This window comes from Danio rerio, chromosome 2, assembly GCF_052040795.2.
Source record: "Danio rerio strain M-AB ecotype USA chromosome 2, GRCz13ab, whole genome shotgun sequence".
Taxonomy (NCBI): Eukaryota; Metazoa; Chordata; class Actinopteri; order Cypriniformes; family Danionidae; genus Danio; species Danio rerio.
The window spans coordinates 35,269,448-35,297,439 of NC_141022.1; the positions used below are offsets into that span (position 1 = coordinate 35,269,448).

The 27,992-nt window shown below is 35.1% G+C and overlaps 2 protein-coding genes across 28 annotated transcripts in view; both read right to left on the bottom strand.

Moving 5' to 3' along the window:
* amph (amphiphysin) overlaps window positions 1-26,276 on the bottom strand; it is a 45,774-nt gene extending 19,498 nt beyond the window's left edge. For 26 of the 27 annotated variants that reach the window (XM_087239044.1, XM_087239043.1, XM_087239039.1 and 23 more), the window contains exons 1-7: window positions 26,169-26,266; window positions 16,481-16,561; window positions 8,583-8,637; window positions 8,386-8,480; window positions 2,921-3,016; window positions 2,664-2,771; window positions 2,475-2,560 (exon numbers count right to left, since the gene is read on the bottom strand). In XM_087239044.1, the coding sequence (XP_087095170.1) occupies window positions 2,475-2,560; window positions 2,664-2,771; window positions 2,921-3,016; window positions 8,386-8,480; window positions 8,583-8,637; window positions 16,481-16,561; window positions 26,169-26,237 (590 nt within the window). In that variant the 5' untranslated portion in view covers window positions 26,238-26,266. Of the gene's footprint in view, window positions 1-2,474; window positions 2,561-2,663; window positions 2,772-2,920; window positions 3,017-8,385; window positions 8,481-8,582; window positions 8,638-16,480; window positions 16,562-26,168 lie in introns of all 27 variants that reach the window. The other variant, NM_200831.2, reaches the window with a different exon arrangement.
* The window catches only part of lrrcc1 (leucine rich repeat and coiled-coil centrosomal protein 1), a 280,861-nt gene that overhangs the window by 226,018 nt on the left and 26,851 nt on the right, over window positions 1-27,992 (bottom strand). The gene's annotated exons all lie outside the window — the stretch shown is intronic.

Consider the following 27,992-nt stretch of genomic DNA (forward strand, 5'->3'; position numbering starts at 1 on the left):
GAGAGTACAATAATTATGCTGGGCATGATACAGCAGAGCTTTGGTTATATAAGAGATTGATGTTGTATTATTGTGCTAGACTTGCATATAATGTTTTATATGAAGGGTTCAAAACATATGAAAACAAAGGTACAACTAGCATCAGAAATTAGAATGAGAAAACCTTAAGCTCTCTTTGAGAATGTTTACCTGACAATGATGTACAAAAAAAAAAAAAGATTTGCCTTTAAAAAAAACAAATGCATATAGATGACAACAGTTGCATCCTAAATTATACACTTATAGACTATATTCTTATGCAATTCAGCCATGTAGTGTGACTTAAGTGTCATCCTAAAAAAACATACAATTTCTCCCATTCAATAATTTTCCTTCAGTTTAGTCTCTATTTCGGAGGTCACCACAGCAGAATGAACTGGCCACTATTCCAGCATATGTTTTACACAGCGGATGCCTTTACAGCTGCAACCCAGCACTGGAAAACACCCATACACTCTCACATTCACACACTCACTCATACACTACAGCAAATCTAGTTTATTCAATTCACTTATAGCATATGTGTTTGGACTGTGAGGGAAACCGGAGCACCTGGAGGAAACCCACAACACAGGGAGAACATGCAAACTCCACACAGAATCGCCTCCTGGCCCAGCTGGGACTTGAACCAGTGACCTTCTTACTTTGAGGCAACAGTGCAAACCACTGAGCCACTGTGCTGCCCCATACAATTCCTCACTAACCATAAATTCAAAATGTTTCTTATGATGTTTAACTGTTTACAATTTGTGTTTGGACAACATGAAAGAATTTATGAACAAATTACTTTTTACAAATTTAACTGGATTGAACATAAAACAATTAAGTTGTCGCTAAAAAACTCAATAATTGAGTTTGTTTCATCTAATTTTAAATAAGTAGTTTGGTCTAACAGCAAACGTCATTTTTAAGTGTTTAATGCATTGGTCTCAAACTGGATTCCTGGAGGGCCGCAGCTCTGCTATGTTTTACTCCAACCATAATCAAACACAGCTGAACCAACTAATCAAGTTGTTCAAGACTACTTTACACTATTAAGCAGGTATAAGTTGGAGGTGGTTGGAGATAAACTATGCAGAGCTGCGGCCCTCAACGAGTTGAGTTTGAGACCATTGGCTTAATCCGTCTTGCAGTTTGAACTAAAGCAAGGACAACAGATTCCTTGTACCTTGTGTGTGCTTGCAGTGTTGCCATGTCCACTTATTATAAGCATATTTGGGCTTGTTGTTTAGGCTTGTGTTTTGAAATGTGCATTTTTATTCAATGTTTGATGTAATTTCAACCTAAACATGAAGAGAAGGCAGGGCATAGTGTAGTCCCTTCCCTTTTTTAAAAACAGCCATTAGCGTTTAGCTTTTCCCACAGCTCTGCCAGTGAGAGTGGTTGATCACAATCGCATCAAATGTGAGGTGTCTGAATTACTTCACAAACTGAATCCAAACATTCCTGATCAATGCATAAAATGTAATGAAGAGATATGAACTCTATATCATTGTTTTTGGAAGTGTCTTTTGGTTGAACATTTTTGGGAGCATTAAAGCAGGATATACCAAAATGTCCAAACCTGTGTATTATATATATTTTTTTCTATTACAAGCACTTTTGCTAGTTCAGATAAAAAAAACTGTTAACTTCCTGTTTATTATATGCAAAACTTACAATAGCTCGGTTTTGGAAAAATACAGAAAGCTTGCATTTTGGACAATGGTTGTGGGAATTGTCTTGTTGTTTGGCTTAAGAAAAATTAACTTATATAGTCAAGAGAAAACCTGAAAAGTTTTTCAAAATTTGGGATCCCTTTGTAGGTTTCCTGAAGGAAACTGACACAAATCTTTTCTCTGTATAACCTGCTATTGATATATCGTTGTTGTAATATGATGTGCCTTTATCTTGTATGTGTAAGTACATGCATTTACTTATATGTTTATATATTTTTAATATTATTTTTATTTATTATTTGCATTTTCTCTATTTTTATTGTTTTATTTTTAATGATGATTATTATTATTTTGTATGTTTGGTTTTGATTTTTGTTGTACAGGTTAAAAGCTACTAAAATCCATAAAGATAGTGTTTAAAGCAAAAGCGTCTTGAAGTAGACAAGGCATGCCAGATACTAGAGATGACAAACTAGAAGCTTTACATGTTTATATCAATTTTATATCTTTTAAGAGCAAATTTCGTCACTGTTTTGGTTCTTGCTAGCTTATAGATATTCTAAAAACGAACAAAACTAATAGTAAAATCTAAAACATTTTATTTTAGTTTCATGGGCCCTTTAATGTCACTATTCCATTAATCCACACTTCCAAGTGTAGAAGTTGATGAAATATTGAAGAGTGACCAAGGTTATTGAGACGGGGATACTAGCCACCCTCTAGAAACGCCCCTGTGTTTAACCTTAAATTGCAATAACCGGTCTTAAAATGTCTCACCTATCCCAAAGTGTGGGCAGCTCATCCTGCAGGCCAACATTGAGATCATCAAAAACCCTCTGGGCCTTTTTCAAGTCCTCTTCAGCCTACATGCACACAGATATGACACAGGTTCAATCAAAGATAGCAGTTAAAAAAGTAGTACACAACTACACATAGTGTTCAGGACAAGCAAAAAGACTCAATTACTTTTGCAATCCTCTTCTCATTCCTCATGGTTGAAGTCTGAAGAGTCTCAAGATGGTGCCGCGCACTGTCATAGTCAATTAACTTCCTGCTTCTCTTCGCCACACGCACCTGGAGGGGGAAAAACACTTGTGGTTACGATGGTTATGCTTCAGCTCAATGGACTTATTCACAGCACTGGCACATGCTTCAGCCTAAATGCTTTAGCTCATGAAAATATGAATATATTATTTAAAATGAATTCACGAGTGGAACGACACCTTGAGATCTGGGAACTGAGTCAGATATGTTTCCAGCGTGTTGATGGTAGAGTCCACCAGTTTCTGATGGAAGTCCTCCCACAGAGCGTCACAGTTCTGCAAACGAGACGGGACAGACATCAGCCGGATTAACACACCTCATTGTGAGTGCTTTAACACACAATCTACTTCACAAGGCTTTATGGAGAGACACTGCACGCAAAACACTGTTGTTTCATGCACCTGTCAGTTTCTAAATTTGGAGATTTTCATAAAGATGCTTTTCAGTTTAAAGAAAACATCCAACATACACTTTTAAAGGCATCATTTTCCCCAAAATAAAAATTTACTATTTGCTTACCCTTAATTGGTTCCAAACCTTTGAGTTTCTTTATGCTGTTGAACACAGAAGAAGATACTTTGAAGAAAGCTGAAAACATGTAATCATTGACTTCCATAGTAGGAAAAATAAATGCAGGTTACAGGTTTCCAGCTTTCTTCACAATATCTTTAGATTTCAACAGAAGAAAGAAACTAGTAAAGGTTTGAAATAAGTAAACATACACACTTACCAGCCACTTTATTATGTACACCTTATTAGTACCAGGTCTGACCCCCTTTTGCCTTCACAACTGCCTTAATCCTTAGTGGCATAAATTTAACAAGCTACTGGAATATTCCTCAGAGATTTTGGTCCATATTAACATGATAGCATCACGCAGTTGCTGCAGATTTGTCAGCTGCACATCCATGATGTAAATCTCCACCACATCCCAAAGGTGCTCTATTGGATTGAGATCTGGAGACTGTGGAGGCCATTTGAGTACGGTGAACTCATTGTTATGTTCAAGAAACCACTCTAAGGTGATTCACGCTTTATGACGTGGCGCATTATCCTGCTGTTGGTAGCCATCAGAAGATCATAAAGGGATGAACATGGTTAACAACATTACTCAGGTATGCTGTGGCGTTGACACAATGATCAGTTACTGCTAATGGGCCCAAAGTGTGCCAAAAAATTTCTCCCACACCATTACACCACCACCACCGGCCTGGACCGTTGATACAAGACAGGACTTACTGTTGCCTTACTATAAGCCCAGACCAGTCTGACAATTCTCCTCTGACCTCTGGCATGAACAAGACATTTGCACACACAGAACTGCCACTCACTAGATAATTTCTTTGTTTCTGACCATTCTCTGTAAACCCTAGAGATGGTTGTGCGTGAAAATCCCAGTAGATTTCTGAAATACAAAGACCAGCCCGTCTGCCACCAACAACCATGCCACTTTCAAAGTCACTTAAATCACCTTTCTTTTCCATTCTGATGCTCTGTTTGAACTGCAGCAGATTGTCTTGACCATGTCTTCATGCCTAAATGCATTGAGTTGCTGCCATGTAATTGACTGATCAGAAACTTGCGTTAACAACAAGTTGGACCTGTTGTACCTAATAAAGTGGCCAGTAAGTGCACATTTTATTCCACAAAAATATTTACATTTCTTTTTTTAAAATAAGTGTTTTACAAAGAAATACTCAAAACATGCACAAAAAAGCAAAAGAGAAGAATTTTGAACGTGACTTCAAATAATGTTTAGCTTTTTTTTTCATTTTCAGAAATGTCGATATTTCATTAAATAGTACCTCATTTGCATAGTTAAATATAACATTTTAGAACAGTTGTGATACATAAAATGTTTGTGACTCTTAAATCAATCAACTGGGCAAGTATAAAGGTGACTATTAATATTTAAACCCTATTCACCCACAGTGTCTTGGCTTAAATGTTATTCTGCGGCTCCTGCAACATTAACAGATGAGTTTAGGTGTTGGATTTATGATTCACCAGTAGGGAAATTAAAATCTAATTATGCCCTTACTCATTTACAGAGGATGCGAATCAGACTCAGGAAGCTGAAATCATCGCTCTGCCCCCTCGGTGAGGTGCGAGTAAACAAAAACGAGCGTCCTTGGGTAAATTAAATTGAAACCCTCTGAGGACAGTGTTGAGTCACAGCCTCACTCTCATACTACAAATGACATATGCCATTATCCACTATTAATAACTCACTCCCTCAAACCACATCATCTGTGTTTACAGATGGGAGGTTTGATTTATTTTTTTTTTCTTGTTTACTGAAATCATCAGTTTGACAGATGAACTTACGATCACTGTCAAGATAAAAGCTGTCCATATGTAACATTCTCTTCTGTTAAAAAGGTGTTATTAAATGTTAAACAGCTTTATATACACACACACATACAGATTTTCCAACACATTTTTAAACATTTTTAAAAAATAGTTTAAAGATCTAATTTCTTTAATATCTAACAACTCTTTTCATCTGTCTTTGCCCTGATAATTGTTAATAATATTATTGCCTCAGCCATATCACCCTGCAGCCGAAGACTGATTACTCACTGAAGCTAAGCAGGGCTGACCCTGGTCAGTACCTGAATGGGAGACCACATTGGAAAACTTGGTTGTTGTTGGAAGTGGTTTTAGTGAGGCCAGTAGGGGGCACTCAACCTGTGATCTGTATAAGCCCTAATACCCCAGTTAAAGTGAAGGTGACACCATGCTGTCAGTGGGTGCTGTCTTTTGGATGAGATGTTAAATCGAAGGCCTGCCTCTCTGCGGTCATTAAAAATCTCATGGCACATCTCGTAAAAAGTAGGGGTGTAACCCCGGTGTCCTGGCCATACCCCTTCCATTGGCCCTTAACCTTTATGGCCTGATTGGCCTCCCAATCATCTCCATCCACTGAATTGACTCTATCACTGTCTCTCCACCTGGTGTGTGGTGAGCGCACTGGCACTGTTGTCCTGGGGCTGCCGTTACATCATTTAAGTGGATGCTGCACACTGGTGGTGATGTGGAGAGAACCCTCTCATTATTGTGAAGTGCTTTGGGTGTATGGCCATACACAATAAATAAGCTATATGAACGCACATTACATTACAATGATAAATTATTAAATAGTTTTTTTTTGCAAGATACTAGTATTCAAGTGCTATTTAATGGCTTAACTAGGTTAATTGTACACTATATACACACAATTTATACTATATACACACTTTTCAAAATTTGAGATGGGTAAATCTTTTTTTTTGTATTACTTTGACAGAACTATTTTTTTTGGTTAAATTAAATGTATTAAAAAATAAAAACAGCAAAATTAAAACATATTAAAATTATTTAAAATTTGTTGCCTATAATATAACACATTTCCCAGAGATGGGTTGCGGCTGGAAGGGCATCCGCTGCATAAAAACTTGCTGGATAAGTTGGCGGTTCATTCCGCTGTGGCGACCCTGGATTAATAAAGGGACTAAGCCGACAAGAAAATGAATAATATAGCACATTTAGAATAAAATAAAATAATGTATTATTTCATTGTCAATATTAATATCATTATTATATAGCTAAAATAGTATTAGAATATTGATCTTAGAATATCAGAATGAGTTTACATATATGCTGTTTTTTAAGTAAAAAGAAATAAAATCCAATAAATATATTAAATGAAACATTCTGTGGTTTCTATTTAATAGCAAAACAGGTCACAACACCCATCTCTTTTCTCTGAATAACAGTTATAGACATATCTATGGTAATGCCAGCTATTATATATTGCTGTACAGGAATTTAAACAGCCCGAGGATTAATATGACCAGCAGACGTGACCCCTTCTGAATCTAATGATAAATCGCCTGTGAAATGCACAGGCATCGGCGGCATAATAGACCTTAATGGCTCAGTGACTTGACCCCATTTTCAAAAGGTGCAGCATTTTTAGATTTGCCTCTGATACTGAGGACAAATCCTTCCCTGTTGTGAGGGATTGTAAAAACTCCTGCAACTTCTTAAACTCCAGAACTGATCAGTGCTGTGCTTCCTGAAAACAATGTATCTTAGCTCTTAAGAGCGCTCTCCATGTTGTGTTGTTCTAAGCGCTCGAAGTTATGTCGCAATTCCATCTATGTTTCTCAAAATGCATGTGACATGAACATGCAAGATCTACATGCTATTTAAGAGTCGCTGTCCATTTGCAAAGTGCTGAAATGTAACCTTATGTGGACTCTGCTGTGGAATGACAGTCAAGATTAGCACCTGAAATGGCTGAAGAAAAAACTTGCCTAAAAAATGGCCAATACGTGGATGTTATTATTCCAGCATGTCAGCAAGTCATCAACAGAATTTTTTGCGCTTATACCTTCATTTCATGGTCTTTGAATCATATTTCCTACATTACTTCTTTTATTAATTTTGATACAGATATGTATTTATCTAATTTTTCATTAATTTCTAATGATTTAATTTATAAATTCAATAAAAAGACTATTAAAGTATCCAATGAAGTATCAAAATCTTGAATGTAATCACACTTCACTTGAAAAGTATTAAATCATCTTTAAATTATCTGCAGGTGACCTCATAACTCTGTGTTCTCTCAATTCCTGTAGTGTTTTAATGATTACTCCAGGACTTGTACTGTACATACTGACTTATTTTCAAGTGCTAGTTACGTTACAATGCTTTTGAGACACCGGACTTAACAATATCAGTTAAGCGATAATTTTTTATGATGTACTTAGGCTTACAATGCTTTTGGGAAACAGAGCCCAGAGCATTCTTTAGTAGGAAGATGTCAATCTTCAAATGAACACAATGCCAAAGGTCATTTGCTTAATTTTCACTCATTTTTTCCGACAGATCTTAAGAATAGATTCAGAATAGATTTTAAAGTATTACAACTTGTCTGTAAATCACTAAATGGCCTAGGACCTCAAAACATTACAGATATGTTCACTCACTGAATACAAACCTAACAGATCGCTCAGATCATTAGAATCAGGTAAATTAGAAATTCCAAGAGTTCAGTCAAAACAGGGTAAATTGGCCTTCAGCTACTACGCTCACTGCTGGAATCAGCTTTCAGAAATGATCAGATGTGCTTCAACATTAGGCATATTAAAATCAAGACTGAAAACACATCTGTTTAGCAGTTCCTTTACTGAATGAGCAGTGCACTACAAGCAACAGATCACACTATCATGTCTTTCTTTTTTTCCATTCCTTTAAAACCTGTTTTAACACATCTTAATCTGTTTTGAATCATTTTTATTCTTTGTTGCTTTCTTGTTTCTTTTATTCTTGTTTATGTAAAACACTTTAAATTACTATTGAGTATGGAATGTGCTATAAATAAACTTGCCTTGCCTTAAGCATATAAACCAGTGAATAGAAATCAGCACGTATCCTTGATCTTTCAGAAGCTCTTTTGATGTGGTGTTACATATGCAATTACTCAGCATTTTTCATTTGTCATTTATATGATGTCCCTCATCTTCTTAACTCAACTAACCTCTTACTGAAGTAGACAAATGTCTTTTTTATAATATTGACAGTGTTCTGTTTCCCCTGCTGTATAAATGCATGTTATTAAGCGCTATAGACAAAACACTGCAATTCTGGCTACCTTTCCAATGGTCATGACATCATCCTTGCCGTGCCAGTCAGGCTCATATACTTCATGTAAGGACTCTGTCAGGTTCATAGAGGCTTGCTGCATCCCTGCAATTAAAACAGAAAAACAAAACAGTTCAGTGTGGACTAGAGCAGGCACGTGTATGTACTAGCATGTGTGTATGCATAGTGGATTTTACAACGATTTACCTTTAACAGCTGCTATGTAAGCCTTCATCTCCCTCTGTAGCCTAGAGCCCTCAAACTGTGGATCAAAGCAAAACAGAGAAGTTTTACTGTTGGTTCATCGCACCAGGTAATAAACCATGATAACATTACATTGGCTTTTATATAGTGAGGGTAGTTTAAATGAGTCAATCATTTCTAAAGAAAAATAGTGATTTTTTTCTTTTATAAAAGCACACTGCTGTTCAAAGTTTTTTGAAGGTACTTTATTATGCTGTGCAAGTCTAGTTATGTCAAGCTTCTGTCACTTCTATCTAGAATATTCTTCTGGGTTTACTGAAGCTCTTTCATCTTGTCTTTGTGTGATCATGCAGTGCTGAGTTCACCCTGGCTGTGAGCTCTTTTTCCACACTATAAAAAATTGCTATGAACTTTATTGTATTACTGGCAAGTTTTTGTGTGTGTGTGTGTGTGTGTGTGTGTGTGTGTGTGTATTTGTGTGTGTGTGTGTGTGTGTGTGTGTGTGTGCGTGTGTGTGTGATTTTTTAAAAATATTAATTTTGTGGTGATAATTCCCAAAAATTTGCAGAAAAATTAGGCTTAAATTAAAATTGATATTAAAAAGAGAAGGTTTGATTTTTGATTTTCATTCTTTCCAATTAATTTTGGTCCCTTAACAAGTGCGAGGCACATATTCAAACTGTTGTAATTCCTACAGCATTCACTGGGAAACCCAGAGGATTCACCGGAGCACCCGGAGAAAACCCACGCGAACACAGGGAGAACATGCAAACTCCACACAGAAACGCCAAATGACCCAGCCGAGGCTCGAACCAGCGACCTTCTGGCAGACCCCTGAATTTTTTGCAATTTTTGCAATTACTGAATACAATGCAAAATCAACAAAAAGTTCTTATTTTAAGAAAAATTCTTAATTTAAACGGAAAATAATTGCAAAAAAAGTAAATAATCTCATAAAACATACAATTCTAAAACATATAATAAAATTTTATTTCTTTCAGTTTGCAATTATTTGCTTTACGTGACTTCTAGACGTTGCATACACAGCGCACGTGATGTATTTGAGTGTCTTTTGAAAAATGACGTCTCACCTGCTCCCTCACAGTCCTAACATTACATGAATGTGGAGGAAAATTGTTTTGCAGCCTATGCAGTAAGCAGATGCGGATAAAGTGTCAAGCGTGAGTGAGCAAATATGTATATATACAATTAGGTCCATATATTTGGACATCGACAGGGTTCTAACAATTTTTGCTCTTTACACCAACACAATGGATTTGAAATGAAACGAACAAGATGTGCTTTTACTGCAAACTGTCAGCTTTATTAGAGGGTATTTACATCCAAAGCAGGTGAATGCTCTAGGAATTACAACAGTTTGCATATGTGCTTCCCACTTGTTAAGGGACCAAATGCAATTGGACAGAATGATAATCATATATCAAACATTCTCTTTTTAATATTCATTTTAATTTAATCGCTAAATTTTCAGAAAATTTCTGAGAATTACCACCACACAATTCATTATTTTGATCGCAAAAATTGCACAAAAAAAAAAAAACTTGAAAAACTACACTCTAAAAAAATTAAGGGTTCCTAATAATTCATTCATGTTGTTTAAGTCAGTCACGCATAATGTGCATTCGGCAGCATCAGGGATCGGAGTTTATAATTTAAAATGTGAAATATTTTTGTTATAAAAACACATTGATTTGCTTCATAAGACACACATTAGTTATCTGGCAGTGTAGGGTTAGTTTGCCAGTGGATTAATGTTCTTTTGGAAGCTTCATAGTTCTTGAATTGAGACCTGAGCAGGACAGAATACAAGCAGAAATTAAAACACCCCACATATTGATTTCTTTGTATTTTTTAAAGTAAATGATTTTAAAATATTTTTGCAATAAAAAGCAGCTCTTCAAAAAAAAAAAAAAAAAATCTTCAAACTGCACACCCTATAATAATTCTAGCACTAAGTGGTGGAAAATAATTGCTGTCCATGGTGCTGAAATCACAGCGTCGCATTGAAAAATGCAGCCATTCATACAAAAGATATGCTCACAATGAGCTATTCAGTCAATGCAGCAGATGGAAGTCATTTCATTCTCCACACTCCACACAAGGATCAGCAGTCCAGAAACAGCAATTGGCTGCAAGGAGACTGGCAAGCCCAAATGGCAACCTCTATTAGATTTGATAATCTTTCTCTATCTAATCCAGCTGAATATTGTACCTTTCGATGCAGAAATCTGAAATATGTTAGCATTATGCATGAAAGCAACATCTGCTTAGAGAGAAATTAAACACACAGGAAGCTTTAAGTAAAGATTTTAGTGTTTGTAATTAGTAGTGCCACTACATATTATTTTGTGTAGTATATTACAGGTGAAAAATTCTGAAAATCAGATTTTTTTCTTAAAGTGCAACAAATGTGTCTTCTGTGGAAAAAAGAAAACTCAGTAACTTGGGTTGTGTTGGTAAACCTTTTTCTTCACTGAGCTTTCTGTTTTCAGGACCCTTGTAATATAGGAGGTAGATCTTATTAAATAATACTGCCCCTTTGTCTACATTTTTGCAGGTTAACTGCTTCACATACAAGGGTCAGTTCAAGGCTATTCCTCAATGATTTGTCTACATCAACACTTCGTGCTCTTTCTTTATTCCCAGAAAATTTAAGTACATTTTTACCTTTTTTCCATTCTGGATGTGATTGTTAACATGCTGTAAGCTTAACGTGGCAAAAGTTACAATTGTCAAGAGCTATATCATTAGATTTATGCCAAAAGCACTCATCGTCAGCGTAATTAAGAAATGCACAGTGATTATGCCTGACTTTTCATGCTTTTTGTAACAGTAAGACAATTTTATTATAAAGTTTATTTGCACCACAGTGGAACATAGCAGTATCACAGAAAGACACAATGACATGAATGTATTCACTAATTCATTAAGAAGTGTCCAGTGTATGTGAACACCAGTGCAAATGGTGCATATTATAAGTAGATATTCTTCCTCTCCATCATTGTCTAAACAATTTAATATGCTTTTGGTAATTTCTGACCTTCTGTTTATTTGAAGTGTTGTCGTTTCTGTTGCATGTATAGGCCCCTCTTTTGAAAAGCACTAGCTAATTTTCTTTTACAGGTGCCATGAAATTAAAACAAAGTTTTTTTAGATGTTAGTATCAGTATTGTTCATTTTTAGGATATCTATTAGCTAGTGTACTTCAAAACATGGACAAAATTTGATGATATAAACATGTTAAGCTTGCACTTCCGTCTAAATGGTTTACCATCACCTCATTCTACAGTTTCTCATCAAATCTTGACCAATCAAGTGCTCTTTAGTATTTGACATGCTTCGCCCCCTAAAGATGCTTTACATTTGTTTTTCATTTGATGCGCTTGATCTCAACCACTCTCATTGGCAGAGCTGTGATAAAACAAAACACTTTTTGGCTGTTTTTTTTTTAAGGGGAGGAGCTACAGTGTACCACTCTCTCTTCATGTTTCGCTTAAGATTGTCAAATATTGTATGAAAATATCCTTGTTAACATGCTGTAAGGCTAATCTGGCAAAAGTTACCATTATCAAGAGCTATATCGTTAGATTTATCCCAAAAATGCTTACCGTTAGCATAATTAAGAAAAGCACAGGGATTATGCACTGTATAGTCTGACTTTTCACGTTTTTTTTGTGACGATAAGACAATTTTACTCTAAAGGTTATTTGCAAAGGCCACCACAAAGAAACATAGCAGTAACAGAAAAACACAGAATGACATAAATGTGTTTACTAATTCATTAAGAAATGTCCAGTGTATGTGAACAGTGGTGCATATTAAAAGTAGATATTTTCCCCCCACCATTGTCTGACTCTGAACATTTGAATATACTTTTGGTCATTTCTGACATTTTGTCTGTTTGAGATTTTGATAGTTTCTGTTGCAATAGCATGTATAGGCCCTTCCTCTTTTGAAAAGCACCAGCTAGTTTGCTTTTAAAGTTCCCACGAAATTAAAACAAAGTTTTTTAGATGTTAGGATCAGTATTTTTAGTTTTTAGGATATCTATAAGTTAGTCTGCTTCAAAACATGGACAAAATTTGAGGATATAAACATGTAAAGCTTGTAGTTTGTCACTTCTGTCTAAATGGATCAACGGTTTTATTCACGTCAAATCTTGACCAATCAAATGCACTCTAGTAGTATCTCACATGCCCCGCCCCCTCAAGACACTTTACATTTGCTTTTTATTTAATGCACTTGAACTCAACTACTCTCACTGGTAGAGCTGTGATAAAACAAAACGCTATTGGCAGTTTTTTTAAAAGGGGAGGAGCTATGCTATGTCCCACCCTCTCTTCATGTTTCAGTTAAGATTATGTCAAACCTCAAAAAAAAAAATGTTGATGTTTTCAAATCACTTCACGGGACCTGTAAAGGCACATGTTTTGCTCAAATTGGGGCAGATTATTTATTTTAGGTAATAAATGATCAGTAGGTTTTGTCAGGCTTAAATGTAACAGTCACATTCTGGATACGCCAAAGATTTAATTTACATTTATAATATATAAATAATATATGGTTGTTTAACATCAAACAGACTGGAATGGGCTTTGCATTCAGCCATAATCTGACTGACAGCATTTCACAGTCCCTTATGTTGAAAATTGATGTCTCTGGTATCTCAGTGCAGTTAATGGCTCCGTGTCTCTGCTTCAGCGAGTGTTTCATGAGCCAGATTGGCAGCATATGGTGTGTGGGTTCAGTTTTGGCTGTGACTGGTATCCTCCAGTTGTAGTGATCAACTCTGACTAAGCAAATTTAATATCGAACCAATTCATTCTGCATGGCTCTATTTAAAGCACCCATCACTCTTTGACAAAGTGCAGAGCAGAAAGTCATCGACTTGGTGTGTGCATGTAGGGTTAAATGAGAGGAGAAGTTTGGAGGTGAGCGGAGGAGAGGAGAGTGTTTCTGGAAGCACGGGCACACTGGAGCATAAAGCAGTCTAATCAGGATTAGTGAGGACAGGTGGAGAGGGTGGGATTAGACTGCTGCTATTTCCTTAGCAAACACACACTTATGTCTGAACTACACACTTCTCACTCTATCTGGCCTCACAGACATTTAATTTCAACCTGAAATTTAATAGCATAGCTTATTAATCATTAAACTAATCATATTTCAGACTAAATTATTTTGGTGTTAAATACTGAGCTGGAGGAGAAATGGTGGTTTGCAGTAATTAGGCCAATATGATTTATACAGCTGTGTATATGAACTATGGTATTGTTGTAAAGGAGGGCGATGCCAACCCTCTTGTGCACCACCAGAGGGAACCATCACAACATTCTGACTCATCACAACAGGTATATTTGCTATTATTGCGAATTATTTTGCGAATTGGCCTAAAATCAAAATCTCGAATAATTGATAATTTTAACTTGATTATGATTCATGATTGATTATATTATATTATATTATATTATATTATATTATATTATATTATATTATATTATATTATATTATTAATTAATTAATTTATTTATTTATTTATTTGTTTGTTTATTTATCTATTTATTTTATTTTTTGCCCTCATAGTTCACAGACAGGTTTTGTACAGTAAATTACAAGTGAGAGATTTGTGAATGAATGCTGCATTACTTGATTTTAAAATAATTTAAGGGAACACACACTACGCATCTACTATCTAGGATTATCAACGTTAACAACTGACATTAAAACCCACATTGACTAATTAAAAATTTTCAAAAAATCAAAAAAAGTACAAATAAATAACTTGCACTTTTGGAAACAAAATTAATTATTTAAAAAATGTATCATATTAAAAAGTAGAAAATAAGCAGTATCTCTTATAAGTAAAATAACTCTTGTATATAATGTAAGCAATATTTTAAAAAGTGCATTTCTTGAATCTTCTGTAAACAAATGTTTTCACGTAAATAATAATTTTAGTGTATTGGAAAATATGCATTTCAAGGCATCTCTGTGGCAACTTCCAATCATCGTCAGTGTTGTGCAGAGCAAGGCTCAAGAATAGGTCCATCGTCCTACTTGACCCGAGATCAGATGTGGCTGCAAAATCGATTTTGATTACTTTTCAATTAATCGCCCAGCCCTAATTATTGATACTGTGATTAATGCCCATTATGTTGTTTTAAAATGCCATGCGACTTACACATTTTTTTTAATGTTTATTTTAACATGTATTTACATGTTATGTAAAAATGTTAACAGAGGTCACTATCTGACCAAATCAACCAAATCAACTATCAAATTCTATATTAATATTTTCAAATAAATGTATTAAGATTTACATATCAAGCACTTTTTGTTAGACTATACTTGGCAAATGGAATTTTAGTTACTTTAGTTTTATTTATTAACATTAACGTAATATAATCAAAATAAATGAACAATAATAAATGGTATTTATTCATTTTATTAGTATTCATGAGGTATGCACAATCTATTGACGGCCATATTGTTATCAGCTGATAAATGCTATTTTTAATGTTATCGTTAATGGTCCAATATCAAAATTAGGTTGATATCTTTGAGCCAATAGATTATGTCATTGAACAAAATTGCCTTCCTCTCATTTTGTTATTTGACCTATTATTTTTATGCAACAGTCAAGTTGCATGTTAATTTGCTATGCAAAGAAAAAGAAATAATCTATTTTTTGGCATGCTGATTTTTTTTTATGAAATCGTAAATATAGGTCTATATAATCACTTTGCAATGTATTAATTATTGCTCTTTTTGCTTTGGATAGGCTATTCTAAGATCTGTTCAAACTTTTCAGAAGTTTTTAAATAAAATCAGTGTTTTACTGTATAAAAATAAAGCATTTTGAAATATTTATATTTATCAGCTAATATATCAGTTATCGGCCTCCAAATCGAAAGTGTTATTTGTTATCTGTATATATCAGCCTAAAAATCCATATCAGTGAATCCCTAGTATTTATTATCATATATGTATATAACTGTAATGTATTTTTGAATGGACAGTGTGTGTATAAGATTTTTATTTATTGCATTCATACATATTCATTCATTTTCTTTTCAGCGTAGTCCCTTTATTAATCTGGGGTTGCCACAGCGGAATGAACCGCCAACTTATTCAGCACATGTTTTACGCAGTGGATACCCTTTCAGCTGCAACCCATCTCTGGGAAACACCCATACACTAATTCAAATACATACACTACGGACAATTTAGCTCACCCAATTCACTTATAGCGCATGTCTTTGAACTGTGGGGGAAACTGAACGCGAAAAACACGAACGAAACCCACGCAAACGTGGGGAGAACATGCAAACTCCACACAAAAACGCCAACTGACCCAACCAAGGCTTGAACTAGTGACCTTCTTGCTTTGAGGCGACACCACTACCTACTGCATCGCCCACAATTATATATTTAGATGTTGAGTAGCTTAAGTGTACAGCATTAGTCCACATATTTTTTAATAAAGAGAGAATAGGGAAATATTTCTAAAGAAAGCGAAAACTATATTTGTGGCAGTGCCTTTGTAGTATTTTGCTATTGAAGTGTTTTAATGATGGCAATAATGAGAATCATTTAGACTGTAAAGACTTTTCAGACAAAAGAGAAAGTGTCTTAATCCTATTAGCATCTCAAATAAGCTAAAGACAGTGAATGAACATATTTTCACTAATATTTATCATTCTCATTTAAAAGTGATGTTTAACCACAGAGTGAGAGAAAAGAATAGAGATTTTGACTGTTTACGCATGAGGTGGATCTCTGCTGCTGCTGGTGGGAAAATCAATCCTGCACACCAACCAGCCAAAGAGCCAATAAACCAGCCAAAAACAGCATCGCCCAATAGATCAGACTCATCTTACCTCCTGTCTTTTGAAGTTCTGCACACATTGCTCAAACTGTTCATCTTTTGTCTCATCCGCCTTTCCCAACTTCTGCAGAACCTGAAAACAGACGAAAAACATTAGGTTTTACCAATTTAAAATTTTGCAAATAAGTCTATACATAAATTTTCTGTATTCTGTGAATGAGGAATTATTTACTATCTTGTGGCTAAATAAATCCATAAATTCAGAATTAGTCAATGAGCATTAGAAGATAGCCACCGCTTCGCCACGTTGCCAGATCTTGTAATTATAAGCATTGCATTATTTGACTTTTATTTAGCGATTCTGTTTCCAATTAACAAAAAAATGCAAAGATTCAGGGGCTTTTTAGGTCTTGCTTTTTTCTTTATATGTTTGTTTTTGTAGCAATATATGGAAACACTGCATAGCCAGCACTTATATTGACATCTAGCAATCAAAAAAAGGAGCATGCGCATGGTTTATGGGCAAGGAGACCATATTCAGTAAAACAAATGTAATGATCATCATTATATCATCTATATGATTTTGTCAAAGGCTATCATAACACCGAAATAATAACCCTTGAACAACAGATCTGGAAAACAACAGAATGAAGGATGTAGGCTATTATATTTCCATAAAGGGATAGTTTGCTCAGAATGAAAATGTACTCAATATTTACCCACCCTCAAGTGGTTTTAAACCTTTATTAGTTATTTTTATTCTGTTGAACACAAAAGAAGACGTTTTGAAGTAAGCTGAAAACCTGTCACCATTTACTTCTATAGTAGGAATAACACAAACTATGAAAGTCAATGGTTACAGGTTTCCAGCTTCTTTCAAATCATCTTTTTTTATGTTCAACAAAAGAAAGAATCTCGTAAAGTTGTGAAACAAGTAAAGAGTGAGTAAATGATGACAGGATTTTCCTTTTTGGGTAAACTATCTAAGTTATGCCAACCAACTAAAAAGTCATGCAAAAAATCATAAACATTCATACATAGACCAATCCTTATTAATAAAAATTACTACAGCAAGCAAAGTATTACTTACTGCTGAATGATACAAAATATTATTGCACAGTTCTTAACCCTTAGACCTCTCTAATTTTCAAGCCGTTCATGGACATGTTAACACATATTGCAACCTCATGAAGCACACTTGAATGCTTTTCTGTTGATGACTATACCCAGAGAAATGTAAGATGAATTTTGATAAATGCCTGTATGATATATGATGTTCGCACAGCAGCCCCATGAGGGAATCCTCTAACAGAGAGAGATCACCCTGTGGACAGTATCACAGACACACAAAGAATGAGCGGGGGAGGAAAAATGGCCATAAACTACGCTAGTCTGTCAGGTCCCTTTGCCAAAAAGAGGACTTCTGTCACATGACTGCCTCATCGCCTACCCATAGTGACTAACACATGAAAATGGCTGTCATCTGTTACTCAAACACTGCACTTGCTGAGAACAAGACGGGTGTCTAGAAATACATGCAATACATACATGTTTTAATGTTGTTGTTTTTTATTATTTATTGCAGAGTTTGAATCAAAACAGAATGTACAATGTAATACAATGGCAACATACAGTTAATGGAGATAATGAGCAGGTTCTGTGTAAGCAATACAATAGAAGGCTTTATAGTCCATTACAAAGGCAATGGGTGTTTGCTTCGGCAAACAAACAGCATTGATGGTTTTCAAAGTGTGCTGAATATAAAAAATTATGTAACAACAATTTTGCAAACAATTAAAAAAGAAACATCAAGTAACACATTAAGTTCAAAATGTCAGAATTATATATTATATTAGATTATTACTGTAATGTTTTTACAGAGAGTGTAGTTAACCAAACATTATTAAATCCTTCTATAGACCTACTTCTATCTGTATAAATAGTTCTGTCAGGCAAAAACAAACCTGGCTTTTAGCTTATTATAAAATATTATGTAACTATATGTAGGATTATTTTGTTCATAATTGTAATCACGATCATTCAAAACGATTACTGTTGAAGTCAAAATTATTAGCGCTTCTGAGAATTTTTTTTTTAAATAAATATTTCCCAAATGATGTTTACCAGAGCAAGGAACTTTAACAGTATTTACTATAATATTTTTTCTTCTGGAGAAAGTCTTATTTGTTTCATTTCGGCTAGAAGAAAAGCAGGTTTAAATATTTTGAAACCTATTTTAAGGTCAATATTAGCCCCTTTAGGTATATTTTCGATTGTCTTGCAGAAGAAACTACTGTTATACAATGACTTGCCTAATTACCCTAATTAAGCCTTTGAATCGCATTTTGAATTTGAATGCTTGTATTTTTAAAAATATCTTGTCAAATATTATGTGCTGTCATCATATCAAAGATAAAATAAGTTTAAAAATCAGTTATTAGAGATGAGATATTAAAACTTTTATGTTTAGAAATGTGTTGAAAAAAAATATTCTTTCCATTAAACAGAAATTGGGGGAAAAGGGTTGCTAATATTCAGTAGAGCTAATATTTCAATTGTATACAGTTATTTTCCTCCCTGCAAAGGAAAGAAAAATAAACACACTAGAATAAAAATATGAAACAAACTGTGCTTTAAGCATCTTCACTGTTAGAAAAACACTTTAGCTACAAAAGTATTTCAGTCAAGAGCAGTGAGGGATTTTCTTCATTTGTTATTTGATAAATAATGATCTTTAATTGTTTCTCTTTCACGTGTCTTTTGATCCTCAACTTGTTTGTTTATAACACAAACAATGGTTAATATGAATAATCACTAAACACTGCGTTTTGACACCTATTTGACCATTAAAGCGCTCACATTAAGATGACTTTAGATGCTCTGCTCCTCACAGAGTGCGAATGAGACCGAATGCTGACCGCATGCTTCTGACTGTGTGTGCACGCCACACACACACACACACACAGTAGCATGTGGTTTAGTTCGCGCTTTTAAGAGCAACAAATGTTTACAACTGGAAAGGGGGTAAACCCAATTCATGGAATATAATGGAATAATCGTTTATCTCGATTTATGGTTTTTTTATAATCGTTAGAAGCCAAAATCGAAATCGGATTTTCAATTAATTGCACAGCCCTATTTATATGTGTGGATTATATAATGTAAAATATTTTTTAGCTCCTTAAGGTAATAATGGGCTATATGCACATGAACTTTTAATTTTCAGCCAGGCAGCATTACAAAATTGTCACATTTAAGATCAGATTTCTTTCAAAATCAGCAATCTTCACTGCCCTTAGATATACGATACTAAGTCTTTAAAATATGACAGTTTATTTTACCCCAGTATTTTCAATGGAATGTTTGCACTAGCCTGTTGCTACTGACGGTGCTAGTGATTACAATGGTCTTTCATTTAGTTTTAAGCTTGAACAACAAAATGAAGGCTGAAGTTTACTTAACCGAATTAATTGTTATTCCATTACAATATCAATGCTGTAAAGCAACCTTGAGAAATTGAAAATAGTCACATTAAACTTTCACCGAAAGTTTTTATTGTTGGCTTTAAAACTCTAGCTTTGCAAAGAGCCCATTGTACGGTATGTTTTATAAAGTGTAATTCAAAGGCAATAACAAACAGTTCTAAAGTTTAGGAAACACACATTATGAAAAAAGCTATTATTTATACTAATTTTAGGAACTGTGAAATGTGCACTACTGTAAATATGACTTTAAACATAAACATAAACATAAACTTTGTTAGATCAACAATAATGTATTTTAGATCAGGGTCTGAACAAGCAACATGGTTCAAATTGAAAAATACAACACATTTACAAATTACAGGGTTATTATGTTTTCTTGTTTATTTGCTGTATGGTGCCACTGAAATAAATAGCTTATCTTTTTATGTGATCACTTTTGTTGAGTGTTAACATTTTTTAGAGAAACTTACTGATGAAAATCAAAGGAATAATATTCACTCCAAAATGAAGATTAAGGTTTTTAAATCAAATAACAGAAATTTATATACATTCATTGAATTTACCTAAAACTCAGATGCTTTCAAACATTCATAAATGTTTTTGGTCCATGTCTTCTGATAAGACATTTTTTAAGAGGAACAGTTTTAAATTGACCTTTTACTCACCTATAAACATTGATCTCACGCTGAAGACGTTTACATGGACACCAATAATCTGATTTTAATACGATTAAGACAATACTCTGATTAAACGTTGACCAGGTAAAAGGCGATTTTCTTTTTTTTTAGTAATTTAACTAAAGTCATATTTGAACAAAACAGGAATCCAATTAAGACATGTGGAGTATGCTGATTTTAGTTGCATTATTGAAGTGTAATACAGACATGTAAACACCACACTCAAACTATTACCGTCATGTTGGACAACACACGGCTGTTTGACACTATTCTCTGCACCTACCTAGTCAATGAAAGACCACAGACATCACATAGCGAAATGGGGAGGGTTTTTTCCCCTATTCGGCGTGCTTAATCAAATTCCATTAAAACAACACTCTTCCAGCAGTTCATACTCGCTTCCAATACCTCGTTTGTCATGGTGGCATGCATGAAATGTTCCTGAAATGCCAAGCTGCAGTTAAAGTCAACAAACTAAAAATGAAACACACGAAATTACATAAAACTCCGGAAGAAACATGGATAGCGTGCTGACGCAATGACGTTAAACGAATTATGTGCTACAACATGTAAAAAGGGATCATGAAAGGAACATTCAAAAAGCAACTCATGTAAATGCCTTAATCATGTTATTGTCTTATTTAAATTAAGGCAAATGATTCCATTACTGATGTCCATGTAAACGTAGTCACTGTTAAATTTTATGTAAAATAGAACTTTCAGTATTAGGATACTATAAACGTGTTTATATAAAAATAGCATGTATGTATGAAACGCTTCTAAAACCTTAATAAAAACTTCAAGTGGTACATTTACATATTAGTTACAAATGTTTGATTAGTGTGTGTGTGTGTGTATACAGTCAAGCCTGAAATTATTCTTACCCCTACTATATGAATATTTTGGGGCTTGAATATAAATAAATATATATATATATATATGTGTGTGTGTGTGTGTGTGTGTGTGTGTGTGTGTGTGTGTGTGTGTGTGTGTGTGTGTGTTTGTGAGTGTGTGTGTGTTTGTGTGTGTGTGTAGAGTACAGAAAACAGTGTAGAGTACAGGCCTCCCACCACACGAAAGAGAGTATATGGCATGGGTCTGGGTCAGTAAAACTCAGGCTCGGCCCCCTGGTATCATGAATAAGGTCATATACAAAAGCCCCACATTGCTCCTGGGTGGCAAGAACATGCCATCTGGATGTTTTTCTTTGTAACACACTCGCACATGTTGGATAAGCCTTTGATATGGATCAATATAATTCTCTGATATGCATTATGCATATAAATGACATTAAGAAATGATGCCTCACTGAGATACAGTATTTTCACATCCATGCAACACATGCAATGCTTCATAATCAGGCACAATATGTCATTTAGAGAATAATGTAACATGAATTGAAATATATACTTTGATATATATTTCAATGAATGCTACATAATTCCCTTTATATCTAAATTAGACACAAACAGAAGGTATTTTGTTCTTTTATTACTGTTTTTAATAATCATATATTATTAATTGTAATATAGACTTTGATATATATTTCAATTAATTCCCTATATATCTAAATGAGAGACAAAAAGAGGGTATTTTGCATGTTCTCCCCATGTTTGCGTGGGTTTCCTCTGGGTGCTCCGGTTTTCCCCCATAGTCCAAAAACATGTGGTATAGGTGAATTGGGTAAGCTAAATTGTCCATAGTGTATGTGTGTGAATGAGTGTGTATGGATGTTTCCCAGTGATGGGTTGCAGCTGAAAGGGAATCCGCTGCGTAAAACATATGCTGGATAAGTTGGCGGTTCATTTCGCTGTGGAGACCACAGATTAATAAAGGAACTAAGCCGAAAAGAACCACATAATGCTACATAATTCCCTTTATATCTAAATTAGACACAAACAGAAGGTGTTTTGTACTTTTATTACTGTTTTTAATAATCATATATCATTAATTAAAATAGACAATTCCATATATATTTCGGTTACTTCCCTATATATCTAAACGAGACAGAAAAAGAAGGTATTTTGTATTTTTATCACATTATTTTATTTATTAAAATATATACATCAAAGTATAGAGGGCAAAAATCCACCTGCGTTCAACTGCATGTTCCTGTTCATTAGAAATTTCACATCTATTGAGATTTTCATTTTTTTTTTTTTAAAGGTCTATCCTTTAAATCTAGAGTCAGAAAATCAACACTGAACTGTCTAGAAGGCAAACAGCACTAATCTAAGACACAATGCCCAGTCTGGAAACACTATACAACAGCAGCAGCCAGCCTATGAAATATTAACACAACTTAGGCCTTAAAAACAGACACTCCACCCTGCCTCATCCACACAGCGCAGTGAAGTCCTCTACTTTATGTTAACAAATGATCCTTCGAAAAGTGTTTGATAACATTTACAAAAAAAGATCTCATAGGTTTGTTAAATCAAATTTGAAAAGCAAATGTGTTTATTGCAAATGGAACAGAGGCGTTATAGTTGAATTACATATGATTTCCTAAGATGCCGAGGCTAATATTGATCCTGCGAGAGCGACAGACAAATAAATTTGCATGCATTTCTGTCACAATGCAACTGAATAAATGCATTAAACAGTCACAACACTGCTGCAGTTCACAAGAGTTCACCGTGGTCACGATGCTGCAGTCTTGCTGTGACGGGTAAGCAACAGGATTATGAGTGATCTCAGATGATTGTGAGGTATTTTGTCCCCACCAGGACATAGATTAAAGGATCTCTTACACCCCTTATCATGTTATCTGCCCTGGTCTGGATCTTCTGTTCCAGAGGCATTAAATTGTATACCTGCTCCTTGAATGTGCTGGTCTTAACCCTCGTAAGGGAGTCACGTTACACTGATAGACATCCTGAGCAGTCAGACTCAAATTCTGTCATCGGTGGTGATAATCATTATGTTGACTACAGACCAAAGCTCAGATTTTAGTTATGGCAATTTAGAGTGAGTCATCAGGTAAAAAGTGTGGGGGAAAAGTTTCATGATTGATTGCTTCTTAAACATCATGAGGCAATCAAACATTGAAGTCATTATTTACTGTCATAAGGGTATTATTATGACAATGTTTCATTAGCCTGATGTCTTTGTAGTGCTTTATGTTTGGATGTCTAAATCATCTTAGCATGAACTGTATGAAGAAAATCAACAGGATTCTTTAAAAATAAATCAACCAGTTTTTTGTTGATAACCAGTAATAATTATACAATTGATGTTGGAAATAATATCTGTTTCTTGTAGTTCACTTTTTCCTTGTTCCAGAATTCATAGGTAAGTTAACAGCAAACGTTTATTTTTGGGGTGAACTATCCCTTTAATACGTAAAACGATATACAACCCTAACCTGATAGGCCTCAATCAAGCTGGTTATTTAAACCATGCACCATTAACAATGTTGGAAAAGCCAACTTGACCATTTCAAATCAACATTCAGGCCTGTAGCCAGGGGGGATTGAGTGGTTAGGAAGACCCACCCCTCACTGACAAATGTCCAGAGTTTGTCCTTATTAGTCCTATTTTAAAAATATTTTAAAATAACCCATTGAAAAAGGCTTTAAGACCAAGCAGAATGCTGGAGTGCCTTCAGTTATGTTTTGGCCAATGCGAACAATTATTTTTCATAATAATTAATCCAACATCAGCTGTGCAGGAAAACATCTGACTTAAGCAAAGTCATCTTTTGCTTTTGTATTGTTTTTCAATAGAGAAAAAATTGGACCTGTAACTTTCATTTTAAATCTTGAAAGCAACTCATATTAAAATCAATTTAAATACTATTTTGGCTATTGTTTTTATGCATGAATTATTTAAAATGTACTTTTTTTTTTTACAAGAGAGGCTAAAAAAATTTTGCAGCTCTAAATTAATATTATTTTATTAGATTTTTAATTATTCAAATGGCCAAATTTTGACTGAGGAAAGTTAATTTTGTTCAGTTTGTTATTTGTTAAATAAATTACAATAGGCTACAGTTTTTAATTTAAAGCTTTTTTCTAATTATATGTGATGTAATACCAATTTGGATTTTAAAAATAAATATTTGTCATATTTCTTTTATTATAAAAACTTAGGAAATGTTTTTGGTACACCAAAATGTGTGGTTATGCTGACAAGCTAATCCAGCTAAAATGTGCTTAAAATGTCACCTAAATTCAGTATTTAAATCTCATAATTAAAAGAAAATGAGGCCAATAACTGCAAAAAGGTCTACTTTTTGAAAAAAAAAGAGCCACCCCTTTCATTCAGGCTGGCTATGGGCCTGACATTTCATTTAACATGCCTAATTTATAGATACAAATATAACATTTTGCAGAAAATGCTAACAAGTACATAAAATAAACACTTAAGCTGATCTATCTAATTTCAATTCCTGTAAACACATTTTAAGACGGTTTAAGAGTAACAAATGGCACAAACTAGGCTCCATCACGAATCAATCAAAAACTGTCCCACTTTTGCACAGTCACCCTGAGGAAGAAATGTGTGACACCCCCATAGTTCATACTTATAAGGACATCACACATGAATCTCCAGGGAATCTTCACTTTCGATGTTTCATTACAGCTCAGTCAGTCTGTGGGTGAACCGTGGGTATTAAAAGAAAAACAATCCGCTTAGGCTAGTGCAGCTCGGCTCGGCTCGGGAAAACCACTACGGCTCTGTTTACCAGACGCCTTCGCTTTACTAGCTGTCAGACATTTCATATTCAGCTCGCTTAACAACTGCGATAGGCTACATTGCGCAGATGGTCTTAGCAAAAACGACAACCAAACCACAGCCGAACACCACTATAAGATCAAATTCATCGACAGAAAGCGACAAACACGTCCTCCACTATTTATATCGGGTTTTATTTAGCGAGAGATTGTCGCGTGTCTCCAACAGCCACATTAAGCGGCCTTCAGGATCTCGTGGCCACTCGGAAATCTCCCCTAGCTAGTATTCATACCGCATAGATGAGGGCATCCCCACCTCCCCTTCTCCTGACCTTGCAGGAAAATGACAGCTTCAACCAACATCTTGAGTTATAATAATAAAGTAGACCGTCAGAACTACAAGGAAAACTGAAATCTAGCCAAATAAGACGGCAAGGCAGTACAAACGTTAATACGTGTCACAGTATCCGTGACACGTTATAGCCTAATCTACCAGTCACCCAATGCTTTTCAAAATCAGATCAGTGGTTTCTCCCTTAAAATTCGTAAAATACATTTAGACTGATAATTACTGTAATAGTGAGCTTCTATGGTCGCTTTTAAATGGCAGTGCTGGTTAAGATTGCAGTGAGTCTGCGCATTTTAATGCTGGGAGTAATGTTGAAGGTTTCATGCACTGAAAATGTCAACTATTCCTGTGAGAAATGATAAAAGATAAGAAATGTCCCCTAACCTAAAGCATGTCATTTCAATCTTATACCTGAATCTCCTTCCTCTGCCCGGAGCATCTGCTGGACAGCTCCGCGAACACCAAATGTCGCGTTTTGCTTTATCAAACGTGCTTAAATACGCATATCGTTTGTGGTCTTTCAGAAATAAGTACACAATGACATCCATACCTTTTCCTGCGCCCGATTGATCCTCTTTTGGACGTTTTTGGCAAATATGCCCGTCTTTATTTCAGCCATGGCTGCTAGTGCTCTGAAACGAGAAAGGCGACGTTTCAGCACCTCCAGAGCAGAGGAGAGCGGAGGGGGAGGAGCGGCGCTTAAAGACACAGCGTGCACACACACACACACACACACACACACACACTCACACACATCGCCGAGATACAAGCGACACCACACCGCGATTTCTCCAGCCTCAGGCCTCTTTCTCGCACACGTTTGGTAATCTTACCGTTAATTTTAAGGTGAGCATTAAAATGCAGTATGACTATGGAAATGTGGATGCCTATTGCAAAGGAGGGCATTGCAAGAACTGTAGTGTGCTCTACTGCATCAACTGTTGGCTGAATGTATTCTTGCACTTTTTGCTCACGTTTTACGCTCCCAACCCTCCCTCTTGCCTACTTTTGATGCCCCCTCATTGGCAAAGCAGGCGCAGTGCAGTCAAAGTCATCCTTAGCTCCATGTCATCCGATTAATTTATTTTTTAATAACTACATTTGATATATGTATGTATATATATATATATATATATATATATATATATATATATATATATATATATATATATATATATATATATATATATATATATATATATATATATAAATGAGTGGGAGGTGTGTGTTGTGCGTTGTGCCTTTGTGTCCCACCAGTGACAATGTACAGTATAGAACAGTTTGACGGCATAATCATGTATATAAAAAGAAAATCAAACACAGAGAGTATCAAACCCTTTTGTATGAGGAAGTACTTTCTTTTGCCATCATTCACATCTACAGCTGACAACAGAACAGTAGAAACTGTTGCTACGTCACCACCATCACTTTAGAGGTAGTATTTGAATGATTCTCTTGTATAATGTCTAAAGTGATGACAAAACAGGTGATTTTGTTGACGTTTAAAGATTATAAGGCTGAACGGCATGAAATGCCATCAGTCTAGAGACTTTTATTTCTCTGTTGTAGTTGGGAGATCAATAATAACCCTGAAAAAGCCAAAGCAACACAATCCCTACCAGATAACTGTTGTGTTTGTGATGAGGAAAAACATTAAACACATGCAGGCATGTCTTCTTTCTTTCTGTTAACTGAACTAGTAACAAAAACAGCAGATGCGTTAGAAACAAACCATGATGGCCAACAAAAAGTAACTCAGGGTTATACAAAGAGTGGCCAACACAAAATACACACATTTCTGATATGTGACTCCCTTCTCAAACTCAGTACACTACAATTACTATGGGATAAATACAGCACTAAAACATACAAAAGAGAGAGATCAACTTAAAAAAGATGCTGGGTTTTTCCTATACTCTAAAACAGGGGTGTCCACACTCTTGGAGAGTTGAGCTCCAACCGTAATGAAACACACCTGAACCAGCTAAACAAGCTCTTACTAGATATACTAGAAACTTCCTGGCAGGTGTGTTGAAGCAAGTTGAAGCTAAACTCAGCAGGACACCGGCCCTCCAGGACTGAGTTTGGACACCCCTGCTCTAAGAGCTTATTTTGTGGATGGCGCTGTATCTCAGAAATTACACATATTTAAAATACACTATCTTTATAAATAAACTGCATAATTGCAATATAAAACTACATTCTTGCCCAAAAAAAAGCCTCAAAAGTACAATATATTTCTCAACAGCTGCAACATTTGGTAAACTGAGGTGAGTTTATTGACCTGCTGACACTCTATGCGGGCAGAGTAATACATACACAAGAGTGAAGAGGCTGTAGGACTGCTGATATTGCAGAATATCCCACGGCTATC